The 21,808-nt window shown below is 30.4% G+C and overlaps 2 protein-coding genes and 2 non-coding genes across 5 annotated transcripts; 2 read left to right on the forward strand and 2 right to left on the reverse strand.

Annotated features, from left to right (window-relative positions):
* Nucleotides 1-1,549: 1,549 nt before the first annotated feature.
* TRNAR-UCU lies at nt 1,550-1,622 on the reverse strand. Its single transcript has one exon. It is a non-coding gene; the product is annotated as a tRNA-Arg (tRNA).
* Nucleotides 1,623-7,502: 5,880 nt separating this feature from the next.
* LOC116001394 (glutamate dehydrogenase B) lies at nt 7,503-9,820 on the forward strand. Its single transcript, XM_031241279.1, has 8 exons — nt 7,503-7,842; nt 7,911-8,024; nt 8,184-8,480; nt 8,581-8,697; nt 8,773-9,023; nt 9,120-9,195; nt 9,271-9,357; nt 9,455-9,820. The coding sequence occupies exons 1-8, from the start codon at nt 7,735-7,737 to the stop codon at nt 9,638-9,640; spliced, it is 1,236 nt and encodes a 411-aa protein (XP_031097139.1). The 5' UTR covers nt 7,503-7,734; the 3' UTR covers nt 9,641-9,820.
* A 92-nt stretch (nt 9,821-9,912) lies between these two features.
* Nucleotides 9,913-13,150, reverse strand: LOC116001403. 2 transcript variants are annotated; one of them, XM_031241292.1, is made up of 8 exons: nt 12,974-13,150; nt 12,698-12,901; nt 12,430-12,535; nt 12,110-12,183; nt 11,956-12,018; nt 11,751-11,863; nt 11,169-11,268; nt 9,913-10,166 (listed from the first exon to the last, which is right to left on the reverse strand). In XM_031241292.1, exons 1-8 carry the CDS (start codon nt 13,083-13,085, stop codon nt 10,072-10,074), a joined length of 867 nt encoding a protein of 288 aa, XP_031097152.1. In that variant the 5' UTR covers nt 13,086-13,150; the 3' UTR covers nt 9,913-10,071. The 2 variants fall into 2 exon arrangements, with proteins under 2 accessions (XP_031097152.1, XP_031097146.1); XM_031241286.1 differs by having other exon boundaries at nt 12,430-12,544.
* Nucleotides 13,151-13,220: 70 nt separating this feature from the next.
* Nucleotides 13,221-13,293, forward strand: TRNAR-CCU. Its single transcript has one exon. It is a non-coding gene; the product is annotated as a tRNA-Arg (tRNA).
* Nucleotides 13,294-21,808: the final 8,515 nt, after the last annotated feature.

Here is a 21,808-nt window from a genome sequence, read left to right on the forward strand (position 1 = left end):
TAATATAATTGCATAATACCGTGTAGCAAAGACATATTAATTAGGTAATAACATAATAACATAATTGGTAATATTATGTATGGTATACTTGGTTTTCTATTTTGACCAACTTCCATATAGATGGTACATATTTTATTTACATTTTTTATTTCCATATATATGGTAGAAAACAGGAATGGAAATCAAGAATATTTAGATGTTTATTATATTTTCAGCCATTATTCAATACACAGGTATTACAATATTTTCAGCTAGTATAATTACGTAATAATTATTATGGTAATTAAGAAATTAATTACACAAATATTAGTATAATTGATTAATAATAATTAGTATAATTACAATTAAACATGGGTTGTTGAATTTTTTTATAATAATTACAATTAATTCATTTAGATAAGGTGAAAATGAATATACTTAAGGTATAAAAGAATAATTACACATATATTTGTGTAATTGCCTAATAATTACTATGGTAATTAAGCAAAACATTGGTCGTTGAATTTATTTTTATAATAATTAAAATTAAATTATTTCTCATTTTTTTCATATTTATTTTAGTAATAATATAATTACATAAGACATATTACATATCGATCTTTTTAAGATAATTGTAGACAAACAAGTCATATACTATTCAATTAATTGAGTGATAATTTTGCACTAATCTTATAATTAAATAAATGTACACGTTCAATATTAGATTTTTTTTTTATAATTTCATCTTTAATTTTATTATCTAAATATATAATAAAAAAAATTTATCCGTGCATCGCACAGGTAATTTGACAATTATTTGCTCTAATTCAAGTAAGAAAAACATGAGAAAACATAATCGATCCAACCAATTTCATCAATTGCACTATATAATATTCGATGTTATAATTTATATAATTATAGCCAAAAACCTTGTGGTTTAGTGGCACCTGGTGTCCTGGTTTACACTAATTGTTGATTTTTTGTGCTTCAGTAGGTTGAGAAAGTAGCTATGAACAGCAGAGTCAGTAGTCAAAAAAATTTATATAATTGTATACCGATCCAAATATTCTTAAAATATTATAACAAATCCATCAAAAAAATTTATATAATTGTATACCGATCCAAATATTCTTAAAATATTATAACAAATCCATCATGTGTAACGCACTGGTAAAAAATATCCAAGTATTTATTAACCCGATGCACCTTTAAACCCGTACCATACTCAGTGCTGGTCAGATTGATTTTTTCCATACAAGAGGGGGTTTGAACTCTTCACCTCTCTTAGAACACGAGTGCGCGACCACTCACGCCAACCAAGCTGGTTCTTAACTTAATTAACATAATAATTATTAGTCAATTATAGTAATATATGTACAACTAATTTCTTAATTACCATAATAATTATTAGGTAATTATATTAATATTTTGCAATTATAATTTTATAAAAAAAAATATGTATATAGAGATTACCATATTTATTTTGTTCTCATAGTAGTATATCTTAATTAAGCATAATTATTAGTCATTTATATTTTTAATAGTATACCTTAATTTTTTTATGGAAATACACGCCCAGTGAGACTCGAACCCACAATCGCTTGATTAGAAGTCAAGCGCCTTATCCATTAGGCCATGGGCGCATATATTTTATTTGTCCATTTTGACATTAATATTAATGACGAGACACCATTGTATAATTGTAATTATACTAATATTCATGTATTTATTAGCTTAATTAACATAATAATTGTTAGTTAATTATAATAATATCTATGCATTTAAAATTTCTTAATTACCATAATAAAATTACTGGAAATTTTAATTCCAATAATGTTTGGTATATATACATGAAAATTGAAAGAGAATAAGTAGTATAAAGTCTATTTCAAAAAAAAAAGTAGTATAAAGTCCAAAATGCTCATTGCTATTATTGTTATTGTTATTGTTATTGTTATTGTTATTGTTATTGTTATTATTATTATTATTATTAATCTTATAAACAATGCAAATTTTCAATCACTATTGTATAGAAATAAAAAATTCATTCGCTAGTATAAACAAAGTTAACAAACACATAACTCACGCCGTTTGGTTGCATAGATCGGCACACAGAATGAACATTATACAACACACCCACCATCAACGCATAGAATGAAAATTTTGTTGTTCAAAATTTAGGCAAATACATTATATACACATATCAAATTTAAATACTCGAGAATTTTGAAAAAACATACTTGATTAAGGTTAGCCTACATGATTATTACTGCTCAGGAACGAAATTCTTTGTTGACAATAGTTGAAAAATAATATACGCTATAATCTAGAAGGGAATGTCAAACATCGATTTGGTTAAAAAGGAGGGAATGAGGGAATTGCAATTCCGTGGAATATCAATTCCCTCCAACCAAACGAAAGAATTTAGTTGCCTTCGAAATTAGGTGAGAGTTAAATGGGAATGGAATTGTAATTTCCTCCAAGTAAACACCCCGTTAAAGTTTTGATCTAAATAATTAAAACCTAATATTATAAAGTTCACCAAAAAGATAGGTGAATACATAGAAAGCTTAAAAACACCCACACGCACATACACATAATGAGATAAATGAGCTAATACTCGAGTCTAATACTTCTAGTTATGGCCACAAGTTAGTTTTGGGTCAATTTTGATCCAAAACTAGCAATTTATAAATAAGAACTGGCTAATTATGAAAGTTGGTTTTAGTCTAGTCTGATAGTTCCAAACTGAAATCCTAGTATTTCTTTTGTTTTATTATTATTTAGTTTTTAATTTTTTTTTTCTCTCTAGATAGTTTTTAAACTAGAAAACAACATTTTCAATTCCATGATTATAGGGACTTTGGTTTATGTCCCAATTCTTAACCAAAACCAAAATCATCTGTATGGTTTCAATTCTAATTCAGTTTACATGGTAACCTAAATATTATTATATTTTATAGATTCAATTGTTCAAACAACAATTTAAATGTCAATTTAATCAAATAAGCGAGCATTGATTCTTCACTTTTTTGCGAAATTCTTAAAAATGTATAAAGGATAAACTCTCAAATTTTATTTTATTCTATTCTATTTGTTTGAAATCACTCATACTAAAAAGATTATTGACGATCATGTAGAAACATATATGTGCTTGTAATGAAGTAGTCGAAGATGAATTGTAGAGAAAAACACTCTATCAAAGTGTACTTTAACCAACATAGTTTTGCCATTATTAATTTATTATTAATCCTAGCATATATGTGCCCAAATGATGCAATATATCATTTACTTTCGTTACTTCACCTAATCAACCCATCCAAACATTTCTACTACGGCTCTGTTTGGCAGAGCTTATTTATGAGCTTATAGCTTATTTTAAGCTACTAATAAACTATAAGCCCTGTTTAGTAATGTTCTCAAAATAAGCTAGTAGCTTAAAATAAGAGCTTACTTTGAAACACTTTTAAGCATAACAGCTCTTCGGATTTCAGCTTCGAGCTTATAGCTTTTCAGTTTCCAACTACTTTTCAGCTTTCAGCTACCTTTTCAGCTAGATTTGCCAAACATAACCTACATGCATCATCTTTCATTAAAGGCCTACTAGTTGAAAATGATGACTGTATTGTTACAAAGTAAAAATTTTAGTATATATTTTGATTTTATTAGAGAGGGGAAAAAATAAATAAATAAAAATTGTATTAGTATTTTTTTAATTAATAAGAGCATGTTCCCTAGGGATAACTAAAAAGTGGTATATTTAATGTGTCACAACTTACAATTAGGAATGCAATAAACTTTACGGTTAAAATTAAAATGAATGGATTTAGTTGGTTAGTTATAGACAACCTAGACTGGTTTACCTTCTTGTAGTCCTTTGCCCGCAAGGGTCATAACTCATAAAGGAATTTGCTCAGTGCACACTATCATATAGTGACTACCAGTTTCTCTCGCAACTCAAAAAATTGAATGGATCGACTTTTTAGTTGATATTATTTAATTATTAATACTAATTAAATTATAATAAAATATATTTTGATATTATCACTTTGCTAGATAGATTACAAGTTTTATCAGATTCATTGAACTTTTATCCTAATAATAACAATATGAGAGTATGTTTCAAAAAAATAATAATAATAACAATATGAGAACTCTATAAATCCATCAAACTTTATTTATTATACGGATTCTATGACCTAAAACATTGCGCAATTGGTCAAAATCTTGTAAATTTGTTTTTTGGGGATATAAGCGTAATAAAGGCCTGCAAGAATCTTGTAATTTGTGAAGCTATGTTAGTACAAATAACATTTTTTTTTCAAAAATTATCAAAGAAATATGTATATGGAATTGGAATCTCATAAATTTTTTATTTAAAGTAGATATTTATATAAGAAAATTATTTATAACAGAAAATGATATATTTGACCACCAAGTTACTCCGTATATGCTATGTATAAATTCAGCCCTTCAATTATTGAAATGTTTATTTTTGTTCCTTTAATTATTTTCAAAGTGACAACTTTTGTTCTTTTTGTTAATAATTCATTAGATTTAGACGAAAAATAAATTAAAAAAAAAAAGAAACTTAAATGATATGACCAAGTATACAAATTTAATTTCATCTTCTTTTTCTTATATGAGACAAATTCTCTCGGTAATTTAGTAAATTTATTTTACAAATTTCAAACTCTTATATATGACTCTTATATTTATTGTCCATTAGGTTGGAGCTTGAAGTTTGTTAATTAAATGCACTAGAACACTGACAATGTTTATCTTATAGAAGAATAAAGATTCGAATTTTCATATTCATCCTTATCATTTAAGCTTTTTTGTTATAATTCCATCCAAATCTAACGTTATATTAACGAAGGACTAAATTCACCATTTTAAGAATAATAATGAGTTTTTTTGCACTTTTGATCCCACAACTATAGTAGCACTATCAGGATTGCTCCACGACTTTTAAACCTTGCAATCTAGGTCCATAGCTATTGTTTTTGTAGCAAAAATGGTCCTTCCGGTGCATTTTTCGTCAATTTCTCACTAGAAAAAAATTTACTTCTTTCAAGTAGGGTTAAAAATAACATTTCATTCTTTGGAGATATGTTCTCGGACTTTTTCGCAGATTTCCAAATCTGTCTATCCATTCCTCTTTATCTCACCAGATCTTCGGCCCTAGGGGTTGCTGACCTCGGATGCGAAGACGTTTGGCCAGACGTAGTTGATGCATGGAGGATGAGACAACATCTTCTTCCGTCGAAGTTGATGGGGAAGGCAGCCTCCATCTCCTTCTTCGATTTGGACATATGAGGCATCCTCTGTCTACGTAGATGGAGGAGGTGGAGACAGACTCCTCTTCCTTCTATGCAGATGAAGGAAGCAACCTCCACCTCCTTCGTTGACGTAGTCGAAAGTGCTCGCTCCTCTGTTCAGCAAGAGTGTAAAGTTTAGAATTTTTATTTTTATTTTTATTTTTTAGTTTTTTTAAATATATATATATATACACACACACACACACACACAGAAATCTGTTAAAATTGTGTCGCGCCTTCCCATGCGGTCGGTGCGATTCACACCACTCAATGTTAGAAAACGCACCGTAATGAAAATACATAAAAACACCAAAAAACACACCATACACCCAAAATAATGCACCATAACTCCTTGCCCCTAATGGTGCATTTGCTAACACTGTGTCGTATATATTTGCATACCTAGTGGTATGTTTTTTGGTGATGCGTACCTAATGATGCATATTTGTGTGGTGTATTTTCTAACATTGAGTGGTGTATATTTGTATACATAGTGGTGCAGCCGCACTGACCGCAAGTTAAAGGGTAGGCCACACCTGATTATGACCATATATATATATATATAGAGAGAGAGAGAAAGAGTCTAAAATTTTAAAATTTTATGTTTATAATTAAAAAATATTTTTAACATGTCACATAATGCTCAAGTCAGCGCCAACATTTTAAATTTGTCACGTTATATGCCAATTAAGTAATTTATCATGTTTTTCTTAGAAGGAGGAAGAGGAGGAGCCGCAGTGGCTACTCCTTTAACACACAAACGAATACCTTTTCAAAGCACGCTCTTCAGATCTCGAGAAGAAGAAATAACAATTGGCTCTTCATCAAATTGGACGAAGGAGGTTGCTCCTCTACATGTCAAGAGAAGGGCAGCCATGGTGTTTGCCTAGAAACAACTAAGCAATTAGTACCTAGAAATTTGTTGGAACCTGTAAAAATGTAAATTGTATTTTTTTTTTGTTCGATGATCTAATTGCACATATTTTTAGTTCAATGATTTAATTGCACAAACCTAAAAAGTTCAATAATTATGAATTTGATATTATCTTATAATTTAGGGACAAAAATATAATTTTTTTCTATTGTTTTAAAAGATATGAGTAATTTAAGGCTGGCCTCATCCCAGCAAGTGAATCACTTGCTGGGTGAGGTGGCCAAATAAATATATATTTATTTATTGTGTATGTCGCCACCTAGACTTGCAAGCTTGCAAGTGGCAGCTTTTCTGCCTGACATGACTGTTTTTTTTTTTTTTCATCAAGTATTTTGTTTTCCTTTTCTTTATTGAGAAAAATATATTAATTTTTTATAGTGATGTGAAATTGGGGTCCACTTTTAAAAGTTGAATGGATTTTTAGGAATGTAGTATGAATAGTAAATGATTTGCAAATTGGATGATGTAGAAGTGGGACTCATTTTTAAAAGTGAGAGAAAGTTGCAGGATAAGGTTAGCCTAATAGTTTAGATTTCCTCGATTTTGATCATGTTTATCTTTCAACGAAAAGATTACAGGGTGATGACGTAGTGAAATGAACTCTTGTCAATTTCATTGTCATATTGACATGGCATATACATATATGTAAAGATTACAATAATACTAATATGGCCATATATAAAAGTAATTATAATATATTTATGTATGTAGAATACTATTACAGTACGACCAGAGAATACTATTACAGTAATATATAGTAATAAATAAGATTTATACGACTCAGAATATTTAGAGCCGAATCTTTAATAATTAATACTCCGTATCTTTACATAAAGTAAAAAAATCAATGACATTTGACACATTGACTATTAATATGTAACTAACCAACTTTATTGGCGTGAGTGATCATGCACTCTCATTTCTTAAGAGAGGTTGGAAGTTCAAAATCTTGTCATATGAAAAAATTAATATGAACACTATGCCCTTTAATTAGGCCAGCCTAGTGTGAACGAGGATTAGTTTAAATATGGTACCGGCTTAAAAGTGACTCGTATAATTAGGGTCTCAAGACACCTCATGATCTAACAAAAAAAATTAAATTATTAATATGATCTAACAAAAAAAATTAAATTATTAATATGTATGTGTGTGTATATATATAGGTTAATGATCAAATGAGAACCTTTCCCGTGATAACCTGTGAACCAACATGAATGTACACAAACTATTTCATAGTAGATTGTGTGCATTGTAGACTGAAATATTGGATTGTGTGTAATAAATACACATACTATGCAACTAATACACTGTAATAAAGCCATGTAGGAAATTAGGAATGCTCCTACAATTCCAAGTTCCAACGCTATAAATAAACACAATTACTTCCATATCTACTCCAAGAATCACGAGAGATAGGATTGACAACATTGTTTTCTGATATCTCCGTTTCTGTTCTGCTTCTGTTTTAATCTTTGTTCAGATTTTCTGCTGTGAATAACCATGAATGCTTTAGCTGCTACCAACAGAAACTTTAGGCTGGCAGCTCGGCTCCTGGGCTTGGATTCAAAACTCGAGAGGAGTTTGCTCATCCCGTTTCGCGAAATCAAGGTTAAATTCCTGGTTTTCCTGCTTTCATAGTATTCTGTTTCTTTGACTTGTTTGAACAAAAATTTCAGGTTGAGTGTACAATACCTAAAGATGATGGCTCCTTGGTGTCCTTTGTCGGGTTTCGAGTTCAACATGATAATGCTAGAGGCCCCATGAAAGGTGGAATCAGATACCATCCGGAGGTAGATTGATCAGATTCTCAGATCAGTTCTTGAGATGAAATCAAGATTTTATATATATATATATATATATATATATATATATATATATATATATATTCTGTTCCTAAATCATGTTTGTTAGTTTATTTATGGTAAGAAAAAGGGTTGTGCATGATGCAGGTTGATCCGGATGAAGTGAATGCATTAGCACAACTAATGACATGGAAAACAGCAGTGGCTAACATACCATATGGTGGAGCTAAAGGAGGGATAGGATGCAATCCAAGCGAGCTGAGTGTCTCTGAGCTGGAACGACTTACTCGCGTTTTTACTCAGAAAATCCATGATCTGATTGGCGTCCAGATAGATGTCCCGGCTCCTGATATGGGAACAGGTCCGCAGACAATGGCATGGATTCTCGACGAGTACTCAAAATTCCATGGCTATTCACCTGCTACAGTTACAGGAAAACCTATTGTAAGTGCACAGAAGAAGAGGGGAAAACAAGTTGAATCTTGATTCTGAACTCTTAGAGAAAAGGTAACATGCCTCTTTTAACTTGTTTTCTTGAAAACAGGACCTCGGTGGATCTCTAGGCAGGGATGCAGCAACAGGAAGGGGAGTTCTCTATGCAACTGAAGCACTGCTTAAAGAGTACGGGAAGAGCATTGCTGGGCAGCGCTTTGTTATACAGGTTTGCATCATTAATGCAGTTATGATTTCAGGGATAGTATAAAACACCGATGGGGTTGTGTTCTTGTGACCTCAGGGATTTGGAAATGTTGGTTCCTGGGCTGCTCTGCTCATCAGTCAGCAAGGTGGGAAGATTGTTGCTGTTAGTGATGCCACTGGTGCGATAAAGAGTGAGAAAGGACTAGACATCCCTGGCCTAATGAAACATGTGAAGGAGAATAATGGTGTGAAAGGTTTCCATGGTGGGGATGCAGTGGATCCATACTCCATTCTGGTTGAAGACTGCGACATTCTAATTCCAGCTGCCCTGGGAGGTGTCATTAACAGGTTATTCTCACAATATACATATATAACAGTTAGAACAACCATATTTTCAAGAAATGATCCCAAGGTTCTGATTCTCTGATCTGAATTTGATTGAAGGGATAATGCAAAGGACATCAAAGCGAAATTCATTGTTGAGGCAGCTAACCATCCAACTGATCCTGAAGCTGATGAGGTTAGTGTAGGATCAAGGTGTAATCAGAATTTCAAACCCATTGTTAAATGAATATAAGTGTAATGTATTCTGCAGATTTTAGCAAAGAAAGGAGTTGTGATTCTACCAGACATCTATGCAAACTCAGGTGGAGTTACTGTCAGCTATTTTGAGTGGGTTCAGGTGATTACCTCTGTTGCCTTCACCAGCAGACTTCTTACACAACTTACTAATGGATTAAAGATCCTAAATTATTGAATATGTTTAATCCTTCTTGTAGAACATTCAAGGGTTTATGTGGGATGAGGAGAAAGTGAATGCAGAACTTCATAAATATATGACCAGAGGTTTTAAAGATGTCAAGGATATGTGCAGCACCCACAACTGTGATCTTCGTATGGGTGCATTCACCTTAGGAGTTAACCGTGTAGCCCGGGCTACACTTCTTAGGGGATGGGAAGCCTGAGAAGGGGAATACAAAAAGGACCTCTATCAACTTCTTAACTTTCATTTCATTTCCTGCAATTGAACTTTGCAATGTAATAGGATACAGTATCTATGTTCTCTAAAGAGCTTTTTTATCTTTATATATTTCCCTTGAATTTCTTTTACTTTGGGTGTGAATTATTGGAACTTTGGAAGCAAATCTTTATCCCTACAGAATTTACAAATTGGTACTAATGTGACCCATGGAAATCTAGAGTACACAAGGAGCAAATAAAACGAAGAAAATGACACTTTTTTCATGCAAGTTATTAGACATTTAATTGCACAAGAGAGTTCAATGAAAACATAAGAGTGTTACAATAGCTTGAAAAGGGTGGAGAAGAACAGGACTCGTAACTGGAGTGCAGAATGGGGTTATCTGCGAGTGCTACAGTCTACAGTACAGAATGACTATAAAATTCTATAGGAAATCAAACCTCCTGCAGTCTCAACAACCACCCGATTCATTTTAATGAGCAGCAGTAGGTAAGATCTTGCTTTATGCCCTGCAAATGAGAAAGCAGCAAAACAATGCTCATGTTCAAATTTGTGTCTTTCTTTATATGGAGAAATGTCAGATGCCCTTTCAATGGAAGCTAAGTTTGGACATGCATTTGTAAATTAATATGCATAGCATTTACTATATAACAGAAACAAAATTCAGTACAATGGCAATAGCAGCAGCCCTAGTGGGCATTTTGCAGAACAGAATATCATGTAACCACTCAGAGGTAATGACAAAATTCAGCTTAGTGCCAATTTCAATTTATATGGAGAAATGTCAGATACCCTTTAGTTCTCAACTTTCAATTGACACATTTCATCCCACAAGTCCCAAAATTGTTCAAATATTAATCCTTCCAGTTAAATTCTGTCAAATTTAGATGGAGAATGGAAGCAATTTGGACATTTCAATGACTTCACCGCATCCCAATACTTTTTATTTATTGAAAAAAAAAAAAAAAAAATTGCAGGCAATGGCCACTGGTTGCCATCACTTCCAGTGGCTATGGCCAGCAAAAATTATGGTCAGTCTTGTGGCCATTGGAAACAATGGCAAGAGGTCCAGTCATCATTCCCAGTGGCCACAGGGCCAACCAGGAACAATGGGCAATGGCCAAAGACTTTTTTTTTTTTTTTTTTTTCATTTTTCATTCGGCAATCAGTCCTTGTGGCCATAGTCAGATCGAGAACATAGCTACTCACCATGGTTCTTGAACTCATGGCATGCAATTTTGTTTTATGTTTTTATATAAAATGTGGGGAAAGGATTAAGTCCAAGAAATGTCTAAATTGCGGACTGCCCCCACTTTTTGGTACATGCTAGGCATGTGCCATTTCTCCATCCAAATTTGACAAAATTTTGACAGGAAGGCCAGGACTGGAACAACTATGAAACTCATGGGATCACATATGTCAAAATTGAAAGTCGAGAACTAAATCTAGAACTGCCAATATACTATATGAACCAAAAGTAGAATCAAGTCTAGAATGAAATGAAGACATACCCAATCCTAATGATTCAACTTCATCCAGTTGGAAGGCACATGGTTTAGTCTTTTTTGTTCTAAGACATAGATTAATCTTCTCAACAGCAGCAAGCAAGTCCTGTAAGAGGCATTAGACATTTACACTCAGAAACAAAAGAAGCATTTTATGTTGTTTACATGACTCTTGGTAGAGAATATGTTTAAAATATAAAATAGGACATAAATCCACTATTCCACTTCAATTGGAAACATAAATAAGAGCATTAATAGTCACATACAAGGTTAAAGATCCCCTCAGAGACATCTGTTATAAGCATTTTGAACAAATGAATAGTGAATGCACATATATTTACAATAGTGGCATGGCTTATATGAATCCTGGAATCTAGTCCAAACAGAGATCAAATATTTCCCTGGCATAACTCACAATCATAGCATGTCTTAGTCCTCATATGTGTTAGATGTTTTTTCATCTGAAATGTTCACTATTTTGTCAAACCTTTGCTTACAGAAAAGAAGCCATTTCAGCTTCATACTCTTTGTTTAACCACCTTAACTAATAACAACAGTGAACAAAATAATACTCTGTAAGCATTTTACCTCCCATGATGCTAAACTCTTCATATGCTTAGGAAGGATCTCATAATCATCTAGTGACACACATAATAAGGCCGTAGAGTCTTCAAATGACATCAATGAACTGTCCATCTCATCTACATTAAAAGGCAAAAATTACAACATTGGTATGTCAATGTATGCACTATCACCAATTAAACATCTTAACAGAAAGCAACAAGTTTTAGACCTTCAGCAAAATCCAAAATCTTTGTCACGGATTGAAATGGCTCCTCATCGACCATACAATTAGCTGCAAATCATAATAAAAGGAGGACTAACAAAAGCATCCAAACAGAAACTTTTTTATATAGCAAACATCAGAAGTGAGTTTATCTACTTACCTTCAGGTGCAAGAGTAGCTAGACAGGCATCCGAAAGTCCAAGATTTTTTAAATTCAGTGAATCATCATCTAGTCTAAAGGTGTCAAAGAGCACAAAATAGAAATCCAGTAAAATTCAGTATTAGATTTTAAACTAATGCAGCCAGCACAGTATTTTATAGTAACACAAATAACTCTCACACAAGGCAAGATATGCTGATACACATTCATAAGCAAACTAAATTCCGCTTTTCCAGAATTTTAATGACAAGCTAAGGCACATGCAATTTGATAACTTACATCACACATTTGCACGCCAATTTTCTAGAATGAAAGGATACAGAGGATCGTCTTCAATTTTCCTTGTAAAATCAATACTGTTGTTTGAAGAGACATCATCCATTACGACTTCACTTTCCCCTTCTTCATCGTCATAATCAATATCGACTAATACATCTCATATGGTAGAAAATTTGAAAAAACAAAAAAAAAACAAAAAAAAAAAACAAAACAAACAAACAAACAAACAAACAAAAAGGTAATATTAAGAACAAAGAAAATTTTCAAATTGCAATAATATAACAATAGTATAAAGTATAAAGTACTTACTGGAGGAGATGTAGCCCAAGGAGCGGAGATGATCCTGGAGAGACAGGAGGTCATTTTGGTTCTTCTTGTAGACTTCATTGCAGTGGCCGAGGAGCTCCTCAAACGACACCGTTCCGAAGGACATAGATTCCAACAAGTTGAGATCGCTGCTTGCCGACGACACTCTCCGGTTCAGGCATTGCACGAACGTCGTCGACGCAGAATCTAATGCACATATACGTACAATCACGTTTTAGAAGAAAAGACGTTATGGTTAAATTTAGGAAGAAATGGTACCGAGGGGGATCGGGCGGCGGTCAACAGACTGCTTGAGGGCGTCGCTGCTGGTCTGTAGGTGGTTGCAGAAAGCGGCGACGGTTTTGCTGAATTTTCCGATCGATGCTTCCATTTCTGCCTCCGTCGTCTGGCTTCGCGATCTATGGAGGATTTGAAACTTGAAAGTGAGGTAATGAGCGCCTTGGGTTAGTTAAGAGCTCAATATTAAAACAAGATATAAACAATAGAATAAAATTAGTAATAAATAGCGCCTGTAGCTCAGTGGATAGAGCGTCTGTTTCCTAAGCAGAAGGTCGTAGGTTCGACCCCTACCTGGCGCGGAATTTTTAAAACTAATTTTACGCCAGATGAGCCAGCTAGTTTTCGGCTTGGCCATGTAACCCGTTTAATCCCCAGTTGGGCCAGCTAGTTTTGGGCTCGGCCAGTCAACCCGTTTAATCCGTATTAATTCAATTTATTACTTAAATTAAATATAGTTTATAATTTAATATAGGAATAAGGTTCAAATCAACCACGGAACGTAACCTGAAAGTGCAATTAGGCCACTGAACGAAAAAAAATGTGCAATTAGGCCACTAAACACTCCAACTACATGCGATTTCACCTGATAGCAGGTTACCTTCAATTTCATCAGGTTGCTTGCTTATATCAGTTACTAGTTTTATACGCGCATTGCGCGAATAGGTTAATGCCCAATGTTTATATTTAAATAAATATTTGAAAGTATATCAATGCAAGATTATATAAGAGAAGTTTATACATGGGTAATTGAATGTCGAATTTTTTTATTTAAAAATCTAACTCAAAGTATATGAATCGAAGATAATATAGAAAATTCATTATAATTATTATTAAAATAAATGTTGCAACCTTGTAAAATTGATAGTCTAAATATTTGGTCTAAAAATAATAGTCTAAATAAATACTACTTTTAATTTGAATTTTTCTAAATGTTCTTAATTCACTTTTGAGTAACATTGTCATTGTCTTCATCTTTACTATTTGTTCTCTTCCTTTTTGTTGGTAGTGTGTTATTTGCAATTCGGTTATTGTTGTTAGCATAGATGACAACGTCATGCAATGAGATTATGATATTGGAGCTATGGACTTTCCTTTAGGTGTTTTGCTTGGGGTTCATTTGGTTTAACCATTATTGTTGAATGAGTTACGTTATTGTGGATAAAGAAATCCCTAGTTTATGAAAAAAAGATTAAATAAATTAATAAAAATTTGAAAATTTTAAATATTATGTATTCCAAAGATATTAAAAGGTAGTTTCTCGCTTCAATTTGATGGGTAATGGGTTATTTGAGTACTTTCATTGTCAACAAATCCCCTAAGTAGTTAATATGATTGGTTTCAAACTATTCTTTTTTATTTTTTTCATGGTAGTAAAGAAATACATATGTATCATTTTTTGGTGTAACTACTAATTTATTTAATTCAATAATAGTAAAATAGAGTGATTCCGCTTCAATTTGTTGAATTATTTGATTACTCTCTTTGTCAACCAATCCTCAAGTAGTTAATATAATTAGCTTCAAATCATTTTAATTTTTTTCATAGTATTAATAAAATACTTCGTAAATAAATATATAACATTATTTTGTACTATAACTTTGATATTTAATTACAAGATATTGTAAAAATAAGATAATGGACAATGTAATGAATATCAATTGATAAATTTGAATGTAAAGAATCTTTGCAATGAGAGAAAATAAAAACAATATAACTAATGAAATTATTTCTTTTATTTAATTTATTTTTTTGTTAATGAATAATTTTTTTCAAATAAATGTATTGTAGACACATAATTCTAAATTAAAGTAATACATATGTATTATTTTTTGTTGTAGCTACTAATTTATTTAATTTAATATGAGTAAAATAGAGTGAGAAACTTAATTATGTCAAATTTAATTGAGATGAGGTTCGAACCTAAGACCTTTCTTATAGAAATTAATGGGTAAGTTAAAAGTTAACGGAATATTAACGGAAAAGAGAATATTTAACGGAAAACTTAACGGATAATCATAAAAGTAAGGTTAAATTAGGTAATCTCTATTAATAATATTAATCTGAATTATCTTAACCATCTATTTGATTAAATAATTCATCTGAACCATCCATTTGATTAAATAATTTGACCGCCATTTTTTCTACCCATTTTAGGCCTAACTTTCTTTGGTTCTTATTAGTATAGTAGATATGGATGGTGAGTAGGTATTTTAAAATAATTTTTTAATAATAAATATTAAAAATTAAAATTAAAAATTAATTTTAAAAAAAAATGGTGCCCCCCTCCCCTCCCCTCCTTCGTCTCCAACGAGAAAGGGCTCATAAATTCTATCTATAATACCTTGAAAATAAAACACTAGTAAACACTGAATCTTGGCCTTTTTTTAAATAAAAATTTTAATTTTTTTCATTTATCTTATTTTAATTTTTAAAGTTTATTATTAAAAAAAAATTTTAAATGCCAACTCACCATCGATGTAAGCAGACAACCTGATGAAATGGAAGGTAACTTGCTATCAGGTGAAATTGCATGCATTTGGAGTGTTGAGTGGCCTAATTGCACTTTTATTTCGTTCAATGGCCTAATTGCACTTTCAGGTTACGTTCAGTGGCCAATTTGAACCTTATTCCTTTAACTAGTTTTATACGCGCATTGCGCAAATGGATTAATGCCCAATGTTTATATTTAAATAAATATTTGAAAGTATATCAATGCAAGATTATATATGAGAAGTTTATACATGGGTAATTGAATGTTGAATTTTTTTTATTTAAATATCTAACTCAAAGTATATGAATCCAAGATAATATAAAAAATTCATTATAATTATTACTAAAATAAATGTTTGCAACCTTGTAAAATCGATAGTCTAAATATTTGGTCTAAAAATGATAGTCTAAATAAATACTAATTTTAATTTGAATTTTTCTAAGTGTTCTTAATTCTCTTTTGAGTAACATTGTCATTGTCTTTATCTTTACTATTTGTTCTCTTCCTTTTTGTTGGTAGTGTGTTATTTGCAATTCGGTTATTGTTGGTAGCATAGATAACAACGTCATGCAATGAGATTATGATATAAGAGCTATGGACTTTCCTTGGGGTTCATTTGGTTCAACCATTATTGCTGAATGAGTTATTGTGGATAAAGAAATCCATAGTTTAAGAAAAAAGATTAAATAAATTAATAAAAATTTGAAAATTTAAAATATTATGTATTCCAAAGATATTAAAAGGTAGTTTCTTGCTTCAATTTGCTGGGTAATGGGTTATTTGAGTACTTTCATTGTCAACAAATCCCCTAAGTAGTTAATATGATTGGTTTCAAACTATTCTTTTTTATTTTTTCATGGTATTAAAGAAATACATATGTATCATTTTTTTTGTGTAACTACTAATTTATTTAATTCAATAAGAGTAAAATAGAGTGATTCCGCTTCAATTTGTTGGGTTATTTGAGTACTCTCTTTGTCAACCAATCCCCAAGTAGTTAATATAATTAGCTTTAAATTATTTTAAATTTTTTTTCATAGTATTAATAAAATACTTGGTAAATAAATATATAACATTATTTTGTACTATAACTTTGATATTTAATTACAAGATATTGTAAAAATAAGATACTGGACAATGTAATGAATATCAATTGATAAATTTGAATGTAAAGTATCTTTGCATGAGAAAAAATAAAGACGATATAACTAATGAAATTATTTCTTTTATTTAATTTAATTTTTTGATAATGAATAATTTTTTAAAATAAAGGTATTGTAGACACATAATTCTAAATTAAAGAAATACATATGTATCATTTTTTGTTGTAGCTACTAATTTATTTTTAATTAATTTAATAAGAGTAAAATAGAGTGAGAAACTTAATTATGTCAAATTTGATTGAGATGGGTTCGAACCTAAGACCTTTCTTATAGAAATTAATAGGTAAGTTAAAAGTTAACGGAATATTAACGGAGAAGAGAATATTTAACGGAAAATTTAACGGATAATCATAAAAGTAAGGTTAAATTAGGTAATCTCTATTAATAATACTAGTATTTTCGCATTGGATTTGCTATAATATTTTAAGAATATTTGGATCGATATACAATTATATAAATTATAACATCGAATATTATATAGCGCAATTGATGAAATTGATTGGATCAACTATGTTTTTTTTTATGTTTTTCTTGCTTGAATTAGAGCAAATAATTGTCCAATTACCCAATGCGATGCACGGATAAATTTTTTATTATATATTTAGATAATATGCGATGCACGGATAAATTTTTTATTATATATTTAGATAATAAAAATAAAACGGATAAATTTTTTATTATATATTTAGATAATAAAAATAAAGATGATAAATTTTTTATTATATATTTAGATAATAAAAATAAAGATAAAATTATAAAAATTATATATTTAGATAATAAAAATAAAGATAAAATTATAAAAAAATTATAATATTGAACATATACATTTATTTGATTATAAGATTAGTGCGAAAGTATTACTCAATTAATTGAATAATATATGAGTTGTTTGTCAACAATTATCTTTAAAAGATCGATATGTAATATGACTTATATAATTATATTATTACTAAAATAAATATGGGAAAATGAGAAATAATTTAATTATATTTATTATAAAAATAAATTCAACGATCAATGTTTAGCTTAATTATCATAATGCCAAGACCTTGTGGTCTAATGGCACCCGGTTGCACTCACATATGAAAAGGGAAGGGGGTGGGTTTGAGTCTCAGTGGAGGCAATTTTGACTTTTTGTGCTTCAGTATGTTGAGAAAGTAATTATGAACAGATATTACACTAATATATGTGCAATTATACTTTTATACCTTAAGTATATTCATTTTCACCATATCGCATTTAGTTTTTTCTTCCTCCATATGTGAATGAACTAATTTTAATTATTATAAAAAATCTAACAACCCATGTTTAGTTATTTTTTTTTTAAGTTTTTACAATTTAAAGTTTTCAAAAGAAAAATGTAATTAATTTTTTTTAATGTTTTTAAATAATTTTCAGTCAATTAGTAATATCCTTTCCCTTTTTCAATTTGCCTAAATTATCCTTCCTTTTCTATTAGGATCTTTTCAATTTGCCTAAATTATCCTTCCTTTTCTATTAGGATCTTTTTATATTTTCAATCAATTAGTAAAATATCTATTAGGATCTTTTTATATTTTCAATCAATTAGTAAAATAAGTATTAGGATCTTTTTATATTTTCAATCAATTAGTAAAATAAGTTTTAGGATCTTTTTATATTTTCAATCAATTAGTAAAATAAGTTTTATTTTCCATTTATATTTTCAATCAATTAGTAAAATAAGTTTTATTTTCCATTTTATCTTTACTATTACTATTGTTTGGACCGGGATTTCACAAAGAATGATTTTATTTTTATTGATAGTAGTATAAATATAGAAGTATAGGTAATTAGTTGAATTATTATTATTCGTGTAAATAATAATTAATAGATTATTTTTTTCTTATAAAATTACGCAGATTTTGTTTTCATTATTCTCACAATTATAATGGTTTAAATTATTATGAGAATTTGGTAAATAAAATTTTGTTACCAATAAAACGTTATTAATTTTTTACCAATTAATTAATAATATTATTTTGAAATTTGAAGGGGAGGATTTTACTTTTATTAATAGTCTTTATACATGAATATAGAAACAATATTACCAATTAATGGATATTAGTTAATTTTCATTTTACATTTTCTTACCAAATAAGCTTTATTAATTATTTGACCAACAAAATATTTACTTAATTGACTACAAAAAATTGAGCGAAAAAATGAAATTGGAGGATATTACTTTTATATATATATAATATGGATGTTTTCGAATGATCCCGTACCAACATATGTTTGGTATATCACATGTCGTTTTCATTGCACTAACTATACCATCAAATAAAGTAATAACAGTACATTCTTTTACAAAATTATTGAGTTTATAATATAACACTATATTTAATTATTATGTAAATTATATATTAATTTGTAATACCTAATACTAAAATTGTTAATAAGTATAGTTATCATTACTCTATGCTGTTTTTTCTTTTGCAAGAATGGTATTATAAAATCAAGCTGCTTGGAAACATTACCTGGAAGTCACGGAGTAGGCACTCCACTGTCTGTTGGTTGACTGCGAAATGTTGATATTCCTGGGACAAATAACAATGAATCAATCGAAGACAAAAACATGCTCTATTAGTGAAAGAAGAAAATTGTTTTCGATTTGTAGATCAGAATTGAAAGAAAACATTGGGAAAAAGATGTCTCTTTTTAGCAAACTCCCTTGTATTTCTTCTTCTGCTAATGCCAGATTGAGAAAAATCGAATCTGTTTCCCTAAACCCAGTGAGAATTGAAAGAAAACAGGCGCAGCAACAGAATTTGCAGATTTGACAGTGGGGATGTCTGGAATAATTGCACTGCGTTTCTCTTTTAAAGTTCGCAGTATATGATTAGGGATTTATATAAGGTTGTATCTTATTACGATAGAATTGTAGTATGATAGGAATTGTAATGTAGAATTGTAGTGCGATAGGAATTGTAATGTAGAATTATAGTACGATAGGAATTGTAATGTAAAATTGTACAACGAATAGGAAAATAGAAAATAATAGCATCCTAAATATTGTATGACTGTTTTGGGCGGGAAGCTTAAAGTGAGGATTTTGTTTTTATATATAGTATAGATAGTATAGATATAGATTGGATTTCGTATTTTAATAGCAGATTTATTTGATACGAATTGTATTGGAATTGTAGTATAGGAGTTGTATTGTTTTAATATTATTCTATTATTTATACGAATTGTATTGGAATTGTAGTATAGGAATTGTATTGTTTTAATATTACTCTATTGTTTTAATATTATTTTATTATTTTAAATTTTTTAATGTACAATATTTTGGGCGGGAAGGAAGATTTCGTTTTGGAGGATTTTGTTTTTATATATATAATATAAATATTAATTTGAATTATCTTAGCCATCTATTTGGTTAAATAATTCATCTGAACCATCCATTTGATTAAATAATTTGACCGCCATTTTTTCTACCCATTTTAGGCTAACTCTCTTTGGCTCTTATTAGTATAGTAGATATAATTAAAAATTTTGTTATACGTCATTTTTCATAATTATATATTTGTATATTTATGATCATGTAACTAAATCTTTTTGTACGTATTTAATTAAAAGAGCATGATACTAATTCTTCTTTGTTTATTTTTTCTGTATATTTTTAAATTTAATTTCCTTTGTATTTATATAAATATAATAGTGCTTTATATATATATATATATATATATATATGGATGAGATCTGGTGCGAATAATTTCCCAGGTGCAAACATGCGGTGAGATCTGAGCAGTTGATCAAATCTAGATCAACAGCTCTAATCATTGAAAATTTGAAAAAAAAAAAGAAAAAAAGAAAAAAAAAAGCGCATACTAAAGAACAAAGTTTAAAAATGATGCACCTTAACTGTTACAAAGACACACCTTAAGTGTTAGAATGACACACCTTTAAATGTTAAAATGACACACCTTAAGTCTTTACATTGCACACCTTCAGTTTTTAAAATGGCACACCTTAAGTGTTACAAAAACGCACCTTAAGTGTTAAAATGACGCACCTTAACTATAAAACTTATGCACCTTAAGTGTATAACTAACGCACTTTAAACAGACTCTTCCCATGATTTCAACTGATGTCGGACTTCTTTACTCTCTACCATCACCTGAATATCACCCCTACTATTCCACTATTTACCCACTCACTAGGCTACCTATCCATCTCATAGTGTGATGGCTAACGTTTCATCGATGGGTTGGACATCGCCATTAAGAAGTGGAAGAACGCCTTCATCTTCGTCCGACTAACCAACCACCCTTTCAACTTTTCAACTAGCTGGCATCGGTCCTACTACACGCTGGATAAGCCCCCTCCTCCTACCGACGAGCTGACAAGCCACAAAAACGCGCTCAAGGATCTAGGCTTGGTCTAGGTCACGCCGTGGTCAATATTGATAGGGCCATTAGGTAAGCATGACCACAAAATGGACCATTAGTTACGCATAAACATACTACACAGTGTTTGAAAACGCACCATTAGGTGTGGTGAGGTATGGTGCATTTTTCTAAGTGTGTGGTGTGTTTTGTGGTGCATTTGTGCATTTCTTTGTTGTGTGTTTCCTAACAGTATTGGTGGTTTTTTTGCATAACTAATGGCGCGTCTGCACCGACCACACATTAGACGGTAATGTGTAAGATACTTTAGGAAATATCTTCATTTATAAAAGTAAACTATGTCATTTATTAGAACTTTCAAAAAAGGGGAAAAATCAGACAAATCGAGAGACACAAAACAAATAAGCAAGAAGTTATCATATCTTTCTTGAAATTCAGGTGCACATTGTTAAAATTTCAACCCTGGATGAGTTGCCAAAAGTTCTCTAAGCACTGGTTTGAAGTCTGCTTGGTTACAATCAATTTCATCAATTAAACGTCTCACCTTCTGGCTCAACAATTTTTACCATTTCTGTAGTGAAATCAGTGCATCAAGAACACAAAAGTATCAATGAATCACCTTGCTTTTGGGGTATGCATATTTAATTCCTCCCCAATAGTAAAATGGAGAATTTGATGAAGCAAATTAAACTTTCTTGATTCAAAATGCCCCTACACCTGAAATATTCAGAACAAATCCTCATATGAGAACTAAAGAACTGCATAATATATATTAAAAACAATTTCATTA

Source organism: Ipomoea triloba, chromosome 1, assembly GCF_003576645.1.
Source record: "Ipomoea triloba cultivar NCNSP0323 chromosome 1, ASM357664v1".
In the NCBI taxonomy this organism is placed as follows: Eukaryota; Viridiplantae; Streptophyta; class Magnoliopsida; order Solanales; family Convolvulaceae; genus Ipomoea; species Ipomoea triloba.

Coding starts and splice junctions, on each gene's coding strand:
- LOC116001394 (XM_031241279.1), top strand. CDS start 7,735: ATGAATGCTTTAGCTGCTACCAACAGAAACTTTAGGCTGGCAGCTCGG. Junction 8,025..8,183: donor GAATCAGATACCATCCGGAG/GTAGATTGATCA, acceptor TGCATGATGCAG/GTTGATCCGGATGAAGTGAA. Junction 9,196..9,270: donor CTGATCCTGAAGCTGATGAG/GTTAGTGTAGGA, acceptor TGTATTCTGCAG/ATTTTAGCAAAGAAAGGAGT.
- LOC116001403 (XM_031241286.1), bottom strand. CDS start 13,085: ATGGAAGCATCGATCGGAAAATTCAGCAAAACCGTCGCCGCTTTCTGC. Junction 12,545..12,697: donor CTTGGGCTACATCTCCTCCA/GTAAGTACTTTA, acceptor CTACCATATGAG/ATGTATTAGTCGATATTGAT. Junction 12,019..12,109: donor AGCTACTCTTGCACCTGAAG/GTAAGTAGATAA, acceptor TATGATTTGCAG/CTAATTGTATGGTCGATGAG.